Source organism: Cyclopterus lumpus, chromosome 19, assembly GCF_009769545.1.
Source record: "Cyclopterus lumpus isolate fCycLum1 chromosome 19, fCycLum1.pri, whole genome shotgun sequence".
In the NCBI taxonomy this organism is placed as follows: domain Eukaryota; kingdom Metazoa; phylum Chordata; class Actinopteri; order Perciformes; family Cyclopteridae; genus Cyclopterus; species Cyclopterus lumpus.
This window is the reverse complement of record NC_046984.1, coordinates 3,975,707-3,992,967: the sequence shown is the minus strand read 5'-3', so window position 1 is coordinate 3,992,967 and position 17,261 is coordinate 3,975,707. Positions and strand designations below refer to the sequence as shown.

The window sequence follows — 17,261 nt, the reverse complement described above, 5'->3', positions numbered from 1 at the left end:
AAACCCCGGTGCCCTGCCGTACCCTCCGGCCCAAGGAGACAGAGGCTCCGCCCTTTCACTTATTTCCTCGCACAGAGACAGAACACTACCCAGCAGGCCGTGCTCCGCCACGCATGACCCCGCAGGCGGGGAGAAGGCGTCCGAGATGCAACCCGGATTATGACCCATGTTGTGTCTGCTGGGGCTCGAACACGCTTCCTGAGCAGGAAGAGGGTCTGGAGGCCTGGGGGGTGGAGGGGAGCTAGGCGTGGGGAATGGTGGCTCCTCTGGAACGAAGGGCCCTGGAGCAACGATATCAATCAAGAATCGAACAGGGAGTTGAAAAAAATGAATCATCAGACTTGAGAGGTGCTTAGAAACTCATTATGAGGACTTACTTTCAACGTGAGCAAAGGCACAGAAGGGTCCTCTGGGACAGCTGCCGCACTGCTGCATGTCATTACACTTAGTGGATTTATAGATCTGGGACAAACAGTGGCAAGACAACACACGTTGAGACACATCCTCTGCGACTTCTGGGGCTAAATTCAAGTACTCAGCTGAGACAAGACAAACCTCTGGGTGGAACTGCTGTTCTGTTCTTGTGTGGCAATACTGGCATCCCTCTGCTCCCTCACATTTACTGAGATCGCCCCACTCCTCACTCTGTTTGACGGCTGGACATGGCAACGCTCTGCGGCGGGCAAGGACAAACAACACATAGTTTTGGGGTTAAACCCATTCACAGTTGGGCAAAAACACCACCACCACCACCACCACGATGTTCTCAGGGAGCACCTGTATTTGTGCTTGTGCGGGCTGCGCCTCCGGTCTTTGCTGTTGTGGTAGTACGGACAGGCGTAGCCCTGGCGGCACAGGCGGGGTGGTTTCTTACAGAGTTCCGTCTTGTAGTGTGACAGCACGTAGTTGTTATCTAAGGAGTTGAAACACAAGAAAGGCAGAAGGAGACAATGAGGCGAGCAGATGGTCGAGAGTCACCAGGTATAAGTGACAGTAAAAAGGATTGGAGATCCCTCAAAACAGAGAAATTGTTTTTTTTATTTTTTACAGCATTTAAAAAAGGGTTAAAGGGGAAGAGCACAGTAATTAATAATTACAGTGTAATTTCATGGCCTAGAACGGTTCCATTAACAGCTGTGAGCATGAGCTACTCTCTCTCTCAAGTTTCAAACTTCTGAGGGCACCAAGTATAAAGTGTGGAAACGATTTGTATTATTGTTTTATTAATTAAAGTGTTAAACAGAAAATGTACTATATACTGAGGACATTCCGCCTGGGCGCTCTCAGTGTCATCTTTAAAATCCTCTCCTAATTCATTGTCCATGGAGCAGTTCCACACTCTCCATTCATGACAACACACTTCAGTTTTAACACTCTAGTTTCTGGGGATTTAGGAGAATTGTCTACTAATAATTTTGGACAGTCTTAGACCACAGGAATCACATGTATGAATTTTTTTAACAAGCCTGTGTTCGGACCAAACGCTCCCCTCTCTTTCCTTTGAATGAGGCCAGTCCTGCAATGCACCGGGAGGGGCCAACACAGAGGAGTACAGGAAAATAAACTATTGTCCATATTGGACAACTCGGACCACCCTCTCCACCACCTGCTGCAGAGTCAGCGGAGCACTTTCTCCAAAAGATTCATCCAGCTCCGCTGTCACAAGGACCGATCAAGGAAAACATTCCTGCCCACGGCAATTAGACTGTACAACAAATCACCTCTGGCCAGATCCTCTGTGGACAAATTTTCATTTTCACTGTACACATTCAAATTTATGTTGATTTACACTTCATATACACTACACATACTTTGCATTTTGCACACTCTGTTTAAACTTAAATTAATGTCCTTAAATACACACTGCAGTTATTTGTATTCTATTGTGTATATATATATATATAGTTTACATATTTTGCACACTTAATTTTATTGAATTTCCTTAATACACACTGCACAGTTATTTGTATTCTATTGTGTATATATATTTTATATATATATAATTTTATATTTTGTATATATCTGTCATCCCTGTTCTTATATTTTATTTTATTTTGTGTGTTTAGTTTATTTAGTCTATTCCATTTGGTGTCTGTAAAGTGTTGGACGCTACTATGACAACAAATTTCCCCTTGGGGATTAATAAAGTATATATCTATCTATCTATCTATCTATCTATCTAAAAGAAATACAGGGTCGTCCAGCAAACAAAAGTTGACTCAACGCCCTCTGACTTTGGCATTCCTGGTAAATTAATTTGCAACACGAACGCCATATGTTTACTGTTCTCAAGAGTATTAGATATCTGTGCAGCTTTTACTATCGGATAAGCCTCCAAACTCGACTCCCTGCATCATATTTCACGTGTCACCCGTAAGCAACATGTCCCCACCAACACGGCACTTTGCATTGATTAAACATTGGGCTTTTTTTCTTTCTCTCCCATCCGAGCGTGAGAGTGCTGCAACATGGATTTACCTTGCCAGCGTGGCTCCTCACTCAGTATCTTCTCAATGAGGGCTGTGCTCGCTGCCTGTCCCGACTGCCCGTCTCCTCCACCTCCCTCTGTGGGCCCCGAGCCTCCCTGAGACTCCATGACCTGCACTTCTCTGTGAAAATGTGCAGTGTGAAGAGACTCCGTGAAAAATCATGGCACCAAATACACGCAAACAGATACTGATAGGAGGTCAAAGGTTGATTGGTTATGCGGCAAAATGAAGTTATCTTGGCACCTGATGTCATAAACAGGGCTGCGCAGGTCGTGTGATCCGTGGGCAAAGGCACAGTGGGAGCCGTTTTTGCTACAGTGGCCTTTTGCGTCCGTTTCGTGAATACACGATCCCGTCTTGTAGTAGCGGAGGTGGTACCGTCGCTCTGTGTCACCGGCTGTCCGATGTAGAAATGGGCACCTGGGACACAAACATAAAAACACATAGTTCAAATCATTTACAAAATAAAGTATAGTTCTTGCCACAACTTAAATGTCCACTCTTCTCAACTCTGTGAAATGGTCAATGTTTTTTTTCTCTTTCTCTGCCACAAGGTGTTTTTGAGACGACAGCTGGAAAAGGAATTGTTTCAAATGTTCACTTAGCGCTCCATCAAGTGGTTCGTTAGCACGTATCGAAGACATCCCAGTTCCCTCCATGCTGCATTTACATTCCCCTTGTCTGCGTTTGTCACCAACAGGGTGTCGAACGGATCCGAACGGCCCTGTACATTAGAGTCTAAAAGAATCACGAGTGGGAAAATGTCTTTGTTCAGATGCTAAATGCTCACTGTGACGATTGTCTTCCAACTTGACGTATAATTGAGGACAGGGTGTATCCTAAGTCGCTACTTTAGCGTCCTCCCCCACCCCCCAAAGGTCCTTTGACATGCAACGTTCCACCTTGTCTGGTGATTCACTTGAGCAATTCAGGGATTTAAATGTCAAAGCTGACAAATGTTAGCGATGAGACATAGACAGTGCCTTAGAGAGCAGCCAGATTGAACAATTTAAAAAGGTAAAGCGGCTTCTGCAAACCCCCAAAAGACCTAGTGAGGTGAGGCTTCTAACTAAAGACCGCGTAGTTCACCGTAATTTACAAGAAGGTGAAGCGGTAATTCACCCAGACATTTCACACTCAAGTCCCCACTGTCGTCTTCCCGTGTAAAGTGTGGGCCGGTTTTGCAGTTGAGTGCAAAAAAAAGTAACAATACTCCCCCTCCCCCTTACACAGATACTCTGATGCTGAATGCAAGGCTCTGTTGAGGGGCCTCCTGAGAAGCAACACCGGCGTTGACGTGAAGCAGCCCAAGTACATCGTACTCACTCATCTCCATCCGGGCAGGTGCCCGTCCCCTCATCATATTTGGTGCAGTACACATCTGGGCTGTAGTTGAAGGTGCCGTCCCGCCTGCGGATGGGTCTGCGCCGCCGCTGGTTCAGGAAGTGCCAATGGAAACAGGAAAATGGCCTGTGTTGTGTACATTTGTGCTGTACGAACAGGGAACACTGCTCAGTTCGGAACTCCTTCAGATAACTGGGGGGAGAGTAGAGCAACAAGAGTTAAAAATATACATAAAATACATTTCTAGAAAGTGTAACCGCCTTTTAAAGTTTCTTGAACAAGTAATAGTGTCTTAATATGTATTTACAGCTTATTCAATAGAGTGAAGATATTCAGAGTGATGAGCTATCCAGTGATCCCTATCTTACATTTATTCTTGAAGTCTATGCATATTCACAAAAGCAGAAGCTAAAAGGAAGCTGTTGGCACACATCTTTGTAAGAAACGACTACTCTCAGTGAGTACGTTCACGTTAGGCCTCTTTTCTCAAGACCTACTGCAGTTAATAAGCACACTATCGCTCGATAGGCTTGGTGCAGCCACGCCAAAAAATATGAAGTCCATAACTCACACACGCAAACACAATTTAGCTGTAGGATTTTGGCGTCTGCAGCTACACGTGAGGTTGTGTACATTTGGCAAGCTAATCCAGCTAAGCTAGCTACGTACGTGTAATGTTGAGGTTTCTCGGGCTGCACGTTCAACACGGTTGCGGGAGATGTCGAGCCCCCAGCGGGCGAAGACGAAGAGGACGAAGAGGGTCCCCCGGTCGTCGTCGCCGCCGAAGACGACGGGGGTTGTGCGTGTGTTTTGGACATTTTTACCCGTTTGAAGCCTTACAACGAGAACCTTGTTTTTAGCTTAGTGGCTAGCTATTCTTGCTAGCTTCTAAATCCGCATTCTGCAACGATGTGAGCTTGCGCAAGGCAGCCGGAAGTAGTAGCGAAGGAGACAACACGGAACTGTGGGGCATGGAGTCATGAGCGTACACACAGGAGTTCAATCGCAATTTAACTAATGAGCTGAAATGACATCATTCACCGTGACAATTAATAACACATGGGTCTTGGGAAAATAATATTGTTCACTTGTTTTTCTTTGGCGGTGTGCAAACGTTACCGCCACAAACTGGTACGAAGTCTAGTATTTACAATATGCTACAGATAAAAAAAACTCACATACAATATTATTGTGTCTTTGATACTGAACATTGGACTCTTTTTGTATTTATTGAAGCTTTTTTGTTGGTGGTTTATCGTTTCCTTTATGGTAAGTATTGTGAAATGTGAACCAATGAACGTCCGGTGTTTTACAACCATGACGTCACGACAAAGTATTTATATTCGGCCTCCAGCCGTTTCCGTCACATAACGTTTTCAGCCACCAACTGCCCGCTACGGCGATTGTCTCACAGCGACCCGACGTCTTAAAGGTAATTATCAGAGCGTTTGTCCGTGTCGTTATTGTAACGTTACGCGAAGTCGGTGTGGAAAATGTGATGAGTGAAATAATTCCGGATAAAGTTTGTGTTCACGGTTATTGTTGTTGTTGCACGAGCTAACATGGCGGCATGCTAACCTTAGCTTTAGCTAGACACGGAACAATGGATTATCTTTCGCGTGACGTTTTCGAACTAAATGTCATCTTTAGCCCATTGAAATGAAACAAGACCCGGTTAAAAAATTATATTTCTAGACTAAACCGTCGCGATTGAAGCCTGAGATTTCATACATGGGTTCTGAAACGCTAATTATGTGTGAGCTAATGTTGCCCTATCTGGCGCGAGGCAATGTCGACTGAGGGTGAAATGAGAAACTGATAAAATGGCGAGGTCGAAAAGGCTCGCTGGCTGAGCCGTTACCGTTTCAGGGACCTAGTGGGGTTTTTTTTTTACTCCTTCGGTGACGGTGGTGGTGACTGTTGTTGTACGGACCATGGCGCAAATTGTTATGAAAAACAACACACAGGCGTTCTTCTAACTGATATGTAACCGCCGCCGACCGTGTTATTGTGTTTTTGTGATTACTTGCTGTAGCTTGATTATGGCGGTAGCGCGGAACACGACGCCTCCCAGTGGCGCAACCTGGGGGAGGGGAGCCGTGATAGCCCGTGTGCTAGGCGGGGCTAACACCATTTTGAAAGTCTTACCTTTTTTTTAAATTCGGACTGGTTATGTGACATTTTAGCAAGAACGACGAGATGGCACGTACCAAGCAGACTGCTCGTAAATCCACTGGAGGAAAGGCGCCCAGGAAGCAGCTCGCTACCAAGGCAGCCAGGAAGAGCGCTCCGTCCACGGGAGGCGTGAAGAAGCCCCATCGTTACCGGTAGGTTGGCACCACGTTAAGCGGCAAACTCTATAATAATTTCCGCATATGATATTTGCATGTATATTTTTGACATTTTTGGCTTATTGTTAATAATGCGCTAACATCCTTACTGTAGACCTGGAACTGTGGCTCTGAGGGAGATCCGTCGTTACCAGAAGTCCACCGAGCTGCTCATCCGCAAGCTGCCCTTCCAGCGTCTGGTGAGAGAAATCGCTCAGGATTTCAAGACGGATCTGCGCTTCCAGAGTGCAGCTATTGGGGCTCTTCAGGTAAACGCCTTCATTCTGTCACACATGTACTAGTGGGGGAAGTAGTTGCACTGAACCTAACTCTGTCTTCTCCTTTCAACAGGAAGCCAGTGAGGCTTACCTGGTGGGTCTTTTTGAGGACACCAACCTGTGCGCCATCCACGCCAAACGTGTCACCATCATGCCCAAAGACATCCAGCTGGCTCGTAGGATAAGGGGAGAGAGGGCCTAAGCAGCGGCCGACGACATTGTGGCAAATAATCCTATTTATCGTACTTAACCATTTTTGTGGACATGTTATTTCTTGGGTATTTTTTTTTACAAGTTTACTTTTGGATTTTGTATTTTAGATCGATATCAATCATTCCACAAGTCTGAGTACACTTAAGGTAGTTGGAAATGTTGTGCAGTAAGAGTATCTTGCCTAGTGTTCCATCATGGGGTCATTACTTCAGCCATCGTATCACCCTTCACTCATTGTGGACATCGGGCTCCACCTGGGGATGGGAGTTGTCTACGGGATAACTTCTTCACATCTTCTTTGGGGAGGGGGTCCAGGGTCTCTTTGCCCACCTACCACTCATCACAAAATGCCAGCATGTCCTGCTCAGCCGGTCTCACTGCAGTGTCGGGGTATTTGCTGCGGCAGTTGATACTCTACACTCTGTGACTGGGAGCATGGCACCCTCCCCCTCCTGTATTTTTCTGGACTGCTTTTTACATGTTTTTCAACATAAACCTTGGCAGCTACATTTAATACTATTTATGAAAATGTTGTCGCGTGTCTTTCTATTAAAGGTCTTTATGAGTAGAAAGCCATGTGTTCTGTAGTTGATTGAAACAGTAATGTACATGATCTTTACACACTTTACATTTATTTACAACTACACAAAACAAGAGTTTGCTTTCACTGAGGTCATACAAACCACTCTGTATGCTTGAAGCCAGTAGCTGTAAGAAGAGGAAAAACTGACGTTTATTGTCTATTAAAAATTGGGTAAATTGCCTTCTGGTGCAAAACTGCTATTCCTCACCAATACGGGAGACTATCTCTTCACACTCCTCTGTGGTGCTTGCTTTGAGTGCAATACAGGAGAAGCCGGTGGGCCGATGGGTTTCTGGGGAGTCTCTGTGAAGCGAGACAATCTCATGCGTGAATGTGACCACTGACTGTTCATCCTATTGCATTTTATAGAGGCATGTGACTAACACTGTATAATTGACTGTTCGACTACTTACGTCATGCAGAATGCAAATATAGTGTAATCCGGTTGACCAAACCTCCCCACACATGAAATCTCTGGGTAGTGGTGCTCAAACAGCTCCTGGTGGGGAAACCAGGTATTGTAATGCCCACTGAGCAATAACAAAGACATGCTAAACAAGTGAGACGTGTCGCATGCTTACCAATTTACTGTTTCTGTCTGTGCATGTCAAATGGGTGTCCTTCATATCTAAGAGCACATCCTGCGGGGGGGATTATATACATGTTGATATTGACGTGTTGCCATGTTCCCCGAGGCTGTGACTGCGGTGTCATTACCTTGCTGGGTAGGTTTTTCTGCAACACTTGTCTGATGGCGTGCTGCAGCACCTCTCTGCCTCCAAACTAAGAAAGGATAATGGTGGATATTGCAGCAGTTATAGAAAAGACCAGCACGACTATGAAGATTGAGCATGTGTTTAAAATGTAACGCAATAGCGATTATTTACCATTCCAATGTTTACTTTTCCCAAGAACTGCACCGTGTACACACTCCTGTTTGAGGAGAGCTAGGTCAGTGTGTTCGTCAAGAGTCCACCTGACAAAGTGTTACATTTAATGACCAACTTGCCTTCCCTCTTTGAGACACTGTGATGGAGAGGTTGTCTGGTCCTTGGTGTCTGGCTGCTGGGGGGGAGCAGGACCCAGCTTCAGGGCGGGGTTCTCCATCCTCAGTGCCTGCAGGAGCTTGACGAGGGGCTGGTACACCGTCCCGTCCTGAGCCCGCCACCGTACGACGCTGATGGCGATAGGGAAGCCCTTCAGCTGGGAAAGAACCTCGCCTGCCTGGGAGAAAAGGGAAACCTCTTTTAGCAAACACGCTATTGACGACATTTCCTGCAGCAATTTTACATGTTTTGAGAGCAGCGGGTATTTTTAATTCCTAATTTATTATATCTTTATTTAAAAAGGACCATGTGCAGTTAAAAAACATTTGATGCACTGTACCAGATTGTAGCTACAGCTAATTTGCATCTGTAGTCCCTTGACAGACATAACAAACATAAAGCAGTACAGGATAAGATGCAATACAACAGTATATGTGGTAAGAAGAACACACAATGCAAAGCTACAGTACAGCATGTTAAACGTAAGAAATACAAACTATTAAAAGTAATAAAAAACATTAAAAGTAAGAAATACGAACTATAATAATTGTGCTCAATGAGTGCAGCGCTGACCAGGTTTCAACTGATTTTTTAGTTTAATTTTAGTGCTGATGGGGCTGCAGCTCTTCACCATGTCAAGCAGGGTGTTCTACTGATTTGTTGCTTTCACAGAAATATGCAAATACATGTACGGTTAATCAAAAGGTGTGCCCGGCCTGTGTCTTATTGGTTTAATCAATAGGAGAATACAGGTGATTTAATTCTCCTAGTGTTCCACCTTAATAGAATTATGTTTGGGCCTTCTTGGCAGCAGCTATGCTTATAGTGTCTTATCAAGTATGGATGGTAATCGGTGCTTGAATCGGGGAATTACAAAAAATGTCCATCCCCACTATCACGCAATAAGTACACAGTGAAAAGCATGTGTGTGGGCGCTGTGTCAGGACGTGCACTTGGTATTCTGTATTTCTCTCAAACGTAAGCTTCTGTTGATAGCAGCTCCACTATGGTGAATCACAAAGACGTGGTGTCTATGAACCTCACTGGTTATGACTTTAATATATAACGCAGCGAGTGTGAAGGTGCCTGTTTATTCTTGGAATTCCTCAGCGAGGTTCCGTTGATCTCATCAATGATGTCACCCGGAGAGAGGAAGTTGTCGACGTGAGCCTGACTGCCGGGCATCAGTTCGAGGACGAAGACACGCCCACTGAGATACCTGAGGGGGAGGAATGCAGCGGGTTGGACACATGACTACGAGTAGGCGTACTTGATGGGTAGGAAGTACTTGGAGTGGACGAGACACACCTCAACACCATCCCCACCTCCCGACAGGGCACCACTTCATATGTCTCACACACCTGGAAATGTAAAGAAACGATTGACCGACCGTCTCTCGCATTCTGCTGATCACATGATCTCTTGAAGGCCCCATTGCGACTAAAAACCTTCATAATATTGATGTGACGCTGTGTGTTTCGAAACAATAATCTTTGATTAGTTTTTATTCTTACAGGTAGGCGCCAGCTCTCATCCAGAAAACTGCAATTCTGTGTAAAGAGACCAGAGGGGGTAATTAGTTTAGAGTCGTTTGAAATCAAAGTGATTTGAAAGACAATTTTGTATGTTATATTTTGGAGAGACATTTTTAATGGCATAAACAAAAAGGAGCTGAACTGACCGCCATGTCCAGTTTGAACTCTGTGAGAGAGAGGACCATCAGCAGCGACATGAACGGCTCTGGGAGGGAGAGAACAGCGGCGTTGACGTTTTCCGTGACAATCATTTCCTCGGCTTTGCTCAGCGTTACGCGAACGCAATCGAGCAAAAACACTCACCCACAAATTCCTCATTCCTGAGGATGGACATTTCCGGGCTGTACCACTGCAGGGGGAGAGACACAGCGTGAACTGAAGCGCCGTCAGTCTGTCAGTGAGACTCAGCAGCGATGCTGCTTCCAACAGTGCCAGGAAAAAAAAGAAAAAAGGTGGCATCGATACCTCGAGGACTCTGGGTGCGTGCAGCAGGGGTGTGATCAACTGAGGCAGAGCCTTGCCTCTGAGGGCCAGCCTGAGCAGGTAGCGGCCCCGGCCCTGAGCTGAGAGCAGCTTCTTGCAAACTCTGGTCTGCTCCACCGCCAAGGACAGGGCAGACAGCCTATACACACATATACACACACACACACACACAGGTAATAGCAAGGGTTGAAATAGTGCTAATTTTGGTTTTATTAGGGGTGTATGTTACAGTGTAAAGTATGAAGCTAAAAGCCAGTTGATCTAGGCAGCAGGTTGTTACCTGCCACAGGCATCTTGGCGAGTAAGCTGCTCAAAACACTGCCAGTAGTCTCTGTGTACCAGACTGAGAACTGGTTCTGGAGGGAGAGCAAACATGCACTTCTCACGTGGTGATTCAGATGAGTGTTTTTAAATACATCAAACGCTGCCCCACAGTATTGTGGGTTTTAATGTAAGAATTACAATGACGTAAAGCATAAACTATAACCACTCACAACATATGCACGCCAGATATACAAGCTTGCGAAACAGCAAGTATACATATTACGAGGAATACTAACGTTGGAGCCCCTTCCTGAGGACCAGCTCCAGAAGCTCACAGCATGAGGCGAGGTGAGGGTTGGTGTCCGACACGACCCCTCCACCCGACTGCAGGTTCAGGACGCACACTGCGGAGTAAACATACAATTTGACACATTTTTCACGCAAACCAGTTTATCTTTAGTCCTGCTGATGTGGGAAATGACGATGATCGCCAGGAGGACTAAAGATAAACTGGTTTGTTTTGGCCATAATACGCGAGCATATGAAGCCCCCGGAACACGCATCCAGTATTGTTTTTATTGTGCATTGTATGACGGATCCTTACATTTAAGAGTGACGAGTAGAGGGTCTTTCGGAGCCATGTTTTGTCGGGGTCCAGCTGTGGAGCAGAGGCTGCCTGTCGCTGTCAAACGGGCGCGCGAAGCCTCCGGTCTTTAAAGCGCGGCGACGCGCGTTGTGATCACACTTCCGGGAAGCCTAACCCAACATACCGAGACACCCTCCCATTCCTCGGGAGGACTATGTCTGCCACAGAAAGCACCGGAGAAACCACTTCAGCGTGTGTGGAGATGTGGAGTGTTTACTGGCCGAATAGCGACATCTGCTGTTCCGCTGCCGCACGTAGAAGCGGCCGTGCCGCGCCGCGCCGCGCCGCCTCTTCAGAGACTATCGCCGTGCCCAAGTTAACGCGGTTCATTCGCTAATGTTACATGTCAAAAAAAATATCCTTATTACATGTTGTACAACAATGTAGGAGTGAAACGTCGGGCCTATCTATTACCACTAGCTACACACTCACAGCTAATTTTAAAAAAGCCTTTGAGGGATCCGTCGTGGGCGGAGCTCCGGCGGCCTCTCGTGGCTCTCCTTTCAAGTTGCAAGCTCGGCGGCAGATAAGAGCGCGCGCGCGCTCCGTCTCTCGCGCCTCAAGTGGGCGAGAGCGGTCGCGAGCGGCGCATCTCCGGAAGGGAACGAGCTCCGAGCGCCGGGTGAGTCCGAGTTTTGCGGAAAGAAAAAAAAAAAACATCACAGAGAAGCTGCGCAAAAGTTGCCCCCGGAAAGGAGAATTGTCCCCACAACGAGGTCAGACTTTAACCTTTATTTCTATGTCTTCGGTTTTTCTTCACAAAAACGCTCATTTCAGCAGAGAAAAAAAGCGGCGTAACGTCTTATTAAAATACATTAAATATAATAATAATTGTCTGCCTGTGTTGCCTAACGTTACATCTTTTAGAAAACATGTCTCATGTGCACGAGGGGTTCTTTTATTCTTAGCACAAGCATTTGAAAATTACACTTTTTTTTTAGATTAACCCCGAAATGTAGACCTGTGTTGAATATTAAACGTTTTGTGAGATATCATATAACAATATATTCCCTATTGTTGGTCGCGCGCGGTGTCTTGTTTTGATGACGACCCGCGTGCTGGTCCGTCAGTCCCGATATAGAACGTGTGTACCTGCTTTGCACAGCAATAGCACCGCAGGTAATCCTGGATTTACTCTAAATCTTCCAGCTACTCTACACGCTCCCTTCACTGCCAACAAATACAAATACATCATAACCAGGAGTTACGATAGAGACTTTTGATGGCATGTATTGCCAAATACTACGGTATATATCCCCCTCTTATTGACACTGATGTGTATTTAAAATCCATTAATAGGCTGACAGTATCTACTTAATCAGTTAACAGGCTCAGTGGCACATCTTGTGTGCTCATCACGTGCCCTGGCCTCTCAGTGCACATGGACCACTGGCATCCACACACATCACTCTGTCTTATTTATGGTTAAAAGGTTAACTGTAGTGGGCTTGTTCAAGTTGTTCTACTTTGTCACCATAGTGGTGGAGGGGAAAAAAAGCCACACACTTGAGAAAAATACTTTTTATTTGTTTGTATCATATCCTCACAGATGAATAGTATTGCTCACTAAAAGGTACAAAAAAAAAAGGCCTGACCGTCCTCCGTTGTGGTCTCAAAACTCTCCATCACGTACTCTCTCTCCTTGAGAAGTCGATACGATCCTCTGGCTCAGCTACGTCACGAGAAGGAACAGCAAATCCCCTGAGTGCCATCAAACTAGCGTTCATGGGTGAACTGCTGAATCAACAGCAAACTGGTCCAACCCCCCCACCCCCCCGCACCCTCCACAGTGATTTAAAAGTGCTCTGCGCTGCTGTCTCGAATCTCCTTGGGAATACATTTCCAATTTCAGGGCCATGATCGAGATGCATCGACCCCACACGCGACATGTGTGTGTTGAATGGGTGGGTGGGCTGTCTCTTTTCACTCTCCTGGGTCCTCTTCCCCTCCTCCTCACCTGATGATAGCACAGTGTGCCTAATAATGAGCTCTCTGAGGACTGCCAGTGCAGAGCTGTGATGAAAGTTCTGCAGTGCTTTTCTTTCTCTCTCTCTCTCTCTCTCTCTCTCTCTCTCTCTCTCTCTCTCTCTCTCTCTCTCTCTCTCCATACCTTTTGCCACCTCTCATAAATTACCGATTTCTGCTCCATCATCGATTTGTGTGGCCGACACGAGCCCAGTCAGCTGCACTTCAGCGCCAGCTCTCGACAGAGTGTGTGCCAGCGTACTCAGGCTTTAAAAAAAATGTAATATAATGTTTGATTATTATTGTACTACAGGGCATCCACCTCCCTCTCTGGCTAAACCAGCATGATGAAGGACTGCCTGCAGTTCCTCATAGAGCCAGCCAAAAAGCTCAAGATCCGACTCAAGGTAGGGTTCTCCTCTGATGGCACATTTGTGTGTGCTATTTTTCTAAACACCGTGCTCCAAAATGTGCTTTTTTTGTTTTCGTTTTTTTTGCCCCAGGATACTCGTAAGCGAGTGAAACTTGACCGGAAGGAGTCGCTGGTGGAGAGTCAGTTATTTATTATGGAATTGGCCCGAGAACTCAACAAAATTTGCCAGGTGAGCTCTCCTCCTCCTCCTCCTCCTCCTCCTCCTCCTCCTCCTCTTCTTCCTCTAGCCTTTCTGCGAGTCACAGACAAGCGTGCATCCGCAGGTTATCTCATCTGTCCTGTGTGCTGTCTGTCTGTGCCCCTAGAGGTCAAACATCCTCGGCCACATCTGGACCAGCGAGGACATCTGGCCAGCCAGTGTGTGTCGGGATTTTATTGTTGAGTGGGCTGCTGTGTTGGAGAAGAGAGCACAGGTACGCGCGGTCTACAGTTAGTGCCATTTATGTCATTAATAAGTTGACCAACTACATACTTCCTGGATGTTCTTCAGTTTAATGTAAGGCTAAAAAACTGCCTTTTTTGGGGGGCCGTTTTTGCCCCAAAAATTAATTGATGATCAAAACATGTTGCCGATCATGTTTGGGTCCATCCACAAATTGCTGCGGCTCTGCTTTGATGTTTTTGTCCAGCCGAGGATCATCCTGTCTGAATACCAGTACGAGAAACCAGGGAAGAAAGACTGGAAGGGACGCCTCCTCTGCATGCTGGAGGCCGGGGGGGAGTGTGACATGGGGCCCCACAAAAGAGTCATCATGGACTGGACGCGGGGGATCAAGAGCAGACCTCAGGTGACTGTGGGATGGTTGAGGGAGACGTGGAGCAGCTCTTTCCCCCTGCTGCGCCTACGTGGCTGGTCGGCGATTAAAGTGTGACCCAGTTCTGATAAAGATGATTACACTAAACCTTGCCCTTGACAATCATCCCATCAAACCCGGGAGCTGAGAGTAAACACTCATCATTGTCTCCAACTCGCTCCCTCTCCAGCCCACCATCTGGCCGGGCGAGCCCGTGCTCATGATGCTGGAGGACCTGGAGTTCCAGTGGAAGAGGGGCCGTCTCCCCAACCTGCTCCCGGCTGTGGAGCTCGTCATGCTGGCCGTGATGAATGCCGACAGCCCCGTCAAGGTCTGGATGTCTGTCCCAACATGTGCATTGGTGCATGAATTGTTTACCATTAAAGAGCGGTGTGCTAATTCACAAAAGAAAACAAAAAAGAGGTGTTGTCTTTATATGCTGCCTTCATGTGTGTGCGCTTCCAGGAGGACGTGACTAAGCAGTGGCTGGTGAGAAAGCAGAGGAGCCAGAAGATCGGTGAGTGTGTTCCACATAACTTCTTGTTAACTTGGGGAAAGTGCTAAAAGATAAAAGAAGAATTAAACAAAACCAAGCTCTAAAGAAGCACTTGCGGTGCACAATGTGTGAACTGATTTTGATTACAACCGCGTATGTGTACGTGTGCGGGTGCGTGTGCGTGTGTGTGTGTGTGTGTGTGTGTGGCCTCTTTAGCAGGAGTGAAACTTAATGAGTCACTTTCATTAGAACTAATCAGGATCAATACGTGATTAAAGGATAGTGACTGAAAGCAAACTGGGAGGGCAGCATGAGGGAGGACCGGGCCGATGAATGGAGCTCTTGATTCTCTCCTTGTAATCACAGTAATCCATCTATGTTTTCAGACGCCGTCCGCTACATCCCCCACAGTGGTGAGTAGAACTTAGATCAGCAATTCAGTGGCAACTAACGTGTGACAGTGAGCAATCTGTACTGAACGGATCCAAGATGACCATGCGTCACACGATATTGTATTTGACCTTGAAGATAAACATGATTATAACCTTTTATTTTGATAAAATACTATAATACTAAAATACTCCAATGCATTACTTTTGATGTTTCTCTCTTCTTCTTTACAGTGTGGAATTGGATTTGCGACGCTGCAGGTATGACAAACCATTCCTAATTGACCTCTGACCCGCGTTCCGATTGGCCGTTAATCAGAGTTGTAATATATCCCCTTCCCCGCAGAGGAAGTCACCCTGGACTCTGACTCAGCCAACGCGGACCTGCTCATCTCCGGCGATGAAAAGCGCATGCGCTGCGGCCTAGAGCGCCGCGAGGTGCCGCGGTGCCGTCGCCGGTTCGACGGCTGGTGGTGCGCGGCGGGCCGGGAGGGCTACGCCTCCGGGCGCCACTACTGGGAGGTGGAGGTGGGCGAGCGGGACTGGCGGCTGGGTGTGGCCAAGGCGTCCGCGGTGAGGCAGGGCTTCCGCTCGCTCACCACCGACACGGGCTACCTGACCCTCCGGCTGGAGAGGGGCGCGGATCTGAAGGCCCTGACGGTGCCAGCCGCCCAGCTGCCACAGAGCCTGGCGCCCAGGAAAGTAGGCGTGTACCTGGACTACGAGCTGGGCCAACTGTCGTTCTACGACGTAGAGAAGCGCTCCCACCTGTACACCTACAACGAGAAGTTCACAGAGGAACTGTACCCCGTGTTCGGGACTGTGGAGGTGGTCAAAGACCTGGTGATAAGGCCTGCAGACGTCAGAGAGCCGTGCCTCTGCCCCGGGCCCTGCCTCTGGAACTGAACGGGGGGGGGGGGGGGCCGGGGGCGGCAAGAGCCACCATCATTCTGCTTTACTCTTTCTGTTACTCTGCCTTCACGGAGACATACAGTGTTTGACTATTTGTGTTGTGAGGGTGAATATTTTCAACACCGTCCAATGAGCTTTGAGAGGTTTTAGAAGTCATCAGACCTGTTTTTTCCATTTAAAGTGAAAACGGAACATCAAAACTGTATTTGCAAAGGTTCTCATTCCTACAATGCAGAAATGTATCTATTTTTAGAGCTGAAACTTGCAAACTAGCTTCACAAATGTTCTTAAAGCATGAAGGCACAGTGAAGCGGCCCGCTTCTTAGAGCGCCAGTGGGCTTGTAACGTGCAGATAATTACAGTCTGGGTTGATGCATGTGATGAGTTAAGTCTCGCTCTGTTTGCTTCTTTGTCTCCTGCATTATTAATATGCCATTATCAAGAACCATTCAAATGTTGTACAAATGTATTTATTTAAAATCTTTATTCTGCAATACAACTGACCTACAAACAAAAAGTGATACATGCTGAGCAAAAAGTACATGAATACTTAACCGCGAGTGTTTTTTGGTGAGAGGTTCATCCACTTATCCACATCAGAATTTTTCTGACAAACATATATCCTCTTAAAATACGTTTTACAAAATCATTCTCAACTAGAAAACGTGGAGCCAAACTACAGTAGGACTTGCATGGAAGCAAATACAATCTTTCAGTCTCATTTATCTAAAATATCAAGATCTCATTGTTCTAATGTTGATATATTAAAAAATGCAAAACACAATGGCCTTGCCGAGTAAAGAAGGATATGAAAAGTATCAACTTTAAGCAGCGTGTACCATATTGTTGCGTATAAAAAACAAACATAAGAAACATTACACGTTACATCTAATAGTATTTTTTTTTAATATCTGTCTGCGTTGCAAAATCGTGCTTGTCAGTAAGGAAATGTGCATATAAATGAGCAACACAAGTGGCAACCTGTGTTTGAGGGAATCCCTCTATATTTGGCATTACATGTAACCTCACTGAAGTAAAAATCTTAAAGTATTAAATATGCG

At 46.4% G+C, this 17,261-nt stretch overlaps 4 protein-coding genes across 6 annotated transcripts in view; 2 read left to right on the top strand and 2 right to left on the bottom strand.

The window, feature by feature from the left end:
• Positions 1-4,790, bottom strand: part of unk (unk zinc finger) — an 8,389-nt gene extending 3,599 nt beyond the window's left edge. Inside the window, exons 1-8 of one of the 2 annotated variants that reach the window (XM_034558678.1) lie at positions 4,503-4,790; positions 3,816-4,025; positions 2,733-2,909; positions 2,479-2,609; positions 778-913; positions 556-673; positions 378-462; positions 1-281 (exon numbers count right to left, since the gene is read on the bottom strand). The exon at positions 1-281 is cut by the window's left edge and continues 15 nt beyond it. In XM_034558678.1, the coding sequence (XP_034414569.1) occupies positions 1-281; positions 378-462; positions 556-673; positions 778-913; positions 2,479-2,609; positions 2,733-2,909; positions 3,816-4,025; positions 4,503-4,651 (1,287 nt within the window). In that variant the 5' untranslated portion in view covers positions 4,652-4,790. The remainder of the gene's footprint in view (positions 282-377; positions 463-555; positions 674-777; positions 914-2,478; positions 2,610-2,732; positions 2,910-3,815; positions 4,026-4,502) is intronic. The other variant, XM_034558677.1, reaches the window with a different exon arrangement.
• A 345-nt stretch (positions 4,791-5,135) lies between these two features.
• On the top strand, positions 5,136-7,226 carry LOC117748688 (histone H3.3A). Its single transcript, XM_034558683.1, has 4 exons — positions 5,136-5,265; positions 6,020-6,160; positions 6,279-6,432; positions 6,515-7,226. Exons 2-4 carry the CDS (start codon positions 6,033-6,035, stop codon positions 6,641-6,643), a joined length of 411 nt encoding a protein of 136 aa, XP_034414574.1. The 5' UTR covers positions 5,136-5,265; positions 6,020-6,032; the 3' UTR covers positions 6,644-7,226.
• Positions 6,723-11,701, bottom strand: si:ch211-250n8.1. Its single transcript, XM_034558679.1, has 16 exons — positions 11,170-11,701; positions 10,862-10,969; positions 10,582-10,657; positions 10,284-10,440; positions 10,122-10,167; positions 9,965-10,023; positions 9,798-9,833; positions 9,592-9,644; positions 9,370-9,502; positions 8,247-8,461; positions 8,125-8,170; positions 7,955-8,020; positions 7,819-7,878; positions 7,651-7,736; positions 7,446-7,540; positions 6,723-7,362 (listed from the first exon to the last, which is right to left on the bottom strand). Exons 1-16 carry the CDS (start codon positions 11,204-11,206, stop codon positions 7,328-7,330), a joined length of 1,308 nt encoding a protein of 435 aa, XP_034414570.1. The 5' UTR covers positions 11,207-11,701; the 3' UTR covers positions 6,723-7,327.
• zgc:194990 (uncharacterized protein LOC568410 homolog) lies at positions 11,212-17,255 on the top strand. Of its 2 annotated transcripts, none has more exons than XM_034558682.1 (10): positions 11,212-11,833; positions 13,490-13,583; positions 13,680-13,778; positions 13,915-14,022; positions 14,239-14,397; positions 14,594-14,734; positions 14,869-14,920; positions 15,286-15,312; positions 15,523-15,549; positions 15,635-17,255. In XM_034558682.1, the coding sequence occupies exons 2-10, from the start codon at positions 13,521-13,523 to the stop codon at positions 16,192-16,194; spliced, it is 1,236 nt and encodes a 411-aa protein (XP_034414573.1). In that variant the 5' UTR covers positions 11,212-11,833; positions 13,490-13,520; the 3' UTR covers positions 16,195-17,255. The 2 variants fall into 2 exon arrangements, with proteins under 2 accessions (XP_034414573.1, XP_034414571.1); XM_034558680.1 differs by having other exon boundaries at positions 11,212-11,927.
• The last annotated feature ends 6 nt before the right edge of the window (positions 17,256-17,261 follow it).

Bases quoted from the DNA above. Each gene is read 5' to 3' on its own strand.
- LOC117748688 (XM_034558683.1), top strand. From the start codon at position 6,033: ATGGCACGTACCAAGCAGACTGCTCGTAAATCCACTGGAGGAAAGGCG. The intron at 6,161-6,278 runs GTAGGTTGGCAC...TCCTTACTGTAG, and splicing joins AAGAAGCCCCATCGTTACCG to ACCTGGAACTGTGGCTCTGA. The intron at 6,433-6,514 runs GTAAACGCCTTC...TCCTTTCAACAG, and splicing joins CAGCTATTGGGGCTCTTCAG to GAAGCCAGTGAGGCTTACCT.
- si:ch211-250n8.1 (XM_034558679.1), bottom strand. From the start codon at position 11,206: ATGGCTCCGAAAGACCCTCTACTCGTCACTCTTAAAT. The intron at 10,441-10,581 runs GTAACAACCTGC...ATGTGTGTATAG, and splicing joins CGCCAAGATGCCTGTGGCAG to GCTGTCTGCCCTGTCCTTGG. The intron at 7,737-7,818 runs GTAAGCATGCGA...TTTCCCCACCAG, and splicing joins CAGACAGAAACAGTAAATTG to GAGCTGTTTGAGCACCACTA.
- zgc:194990 (XM_034558682.1), top strand. From the start codon at position 13,521: ATGATGAAGGACTGCCTGCAGTTCCTCATAGAGCCAGCCAAAAAGCTC. The intron at 13,584-13,679 runs GTAGGGTTCTCC...TTTTTGCCCCAG, and splicing joins AGCTCAAGATCCGACTCAAG to GATACTCGTAAGCGAGTGAA. The intron at 15,313-15,522 runs GTGAGTAGAACT...TCTTCTTTACAG, and splicing joins CCGCTACATCCCCCACAGTG to TGTGGAATTGGATTTGCGAC.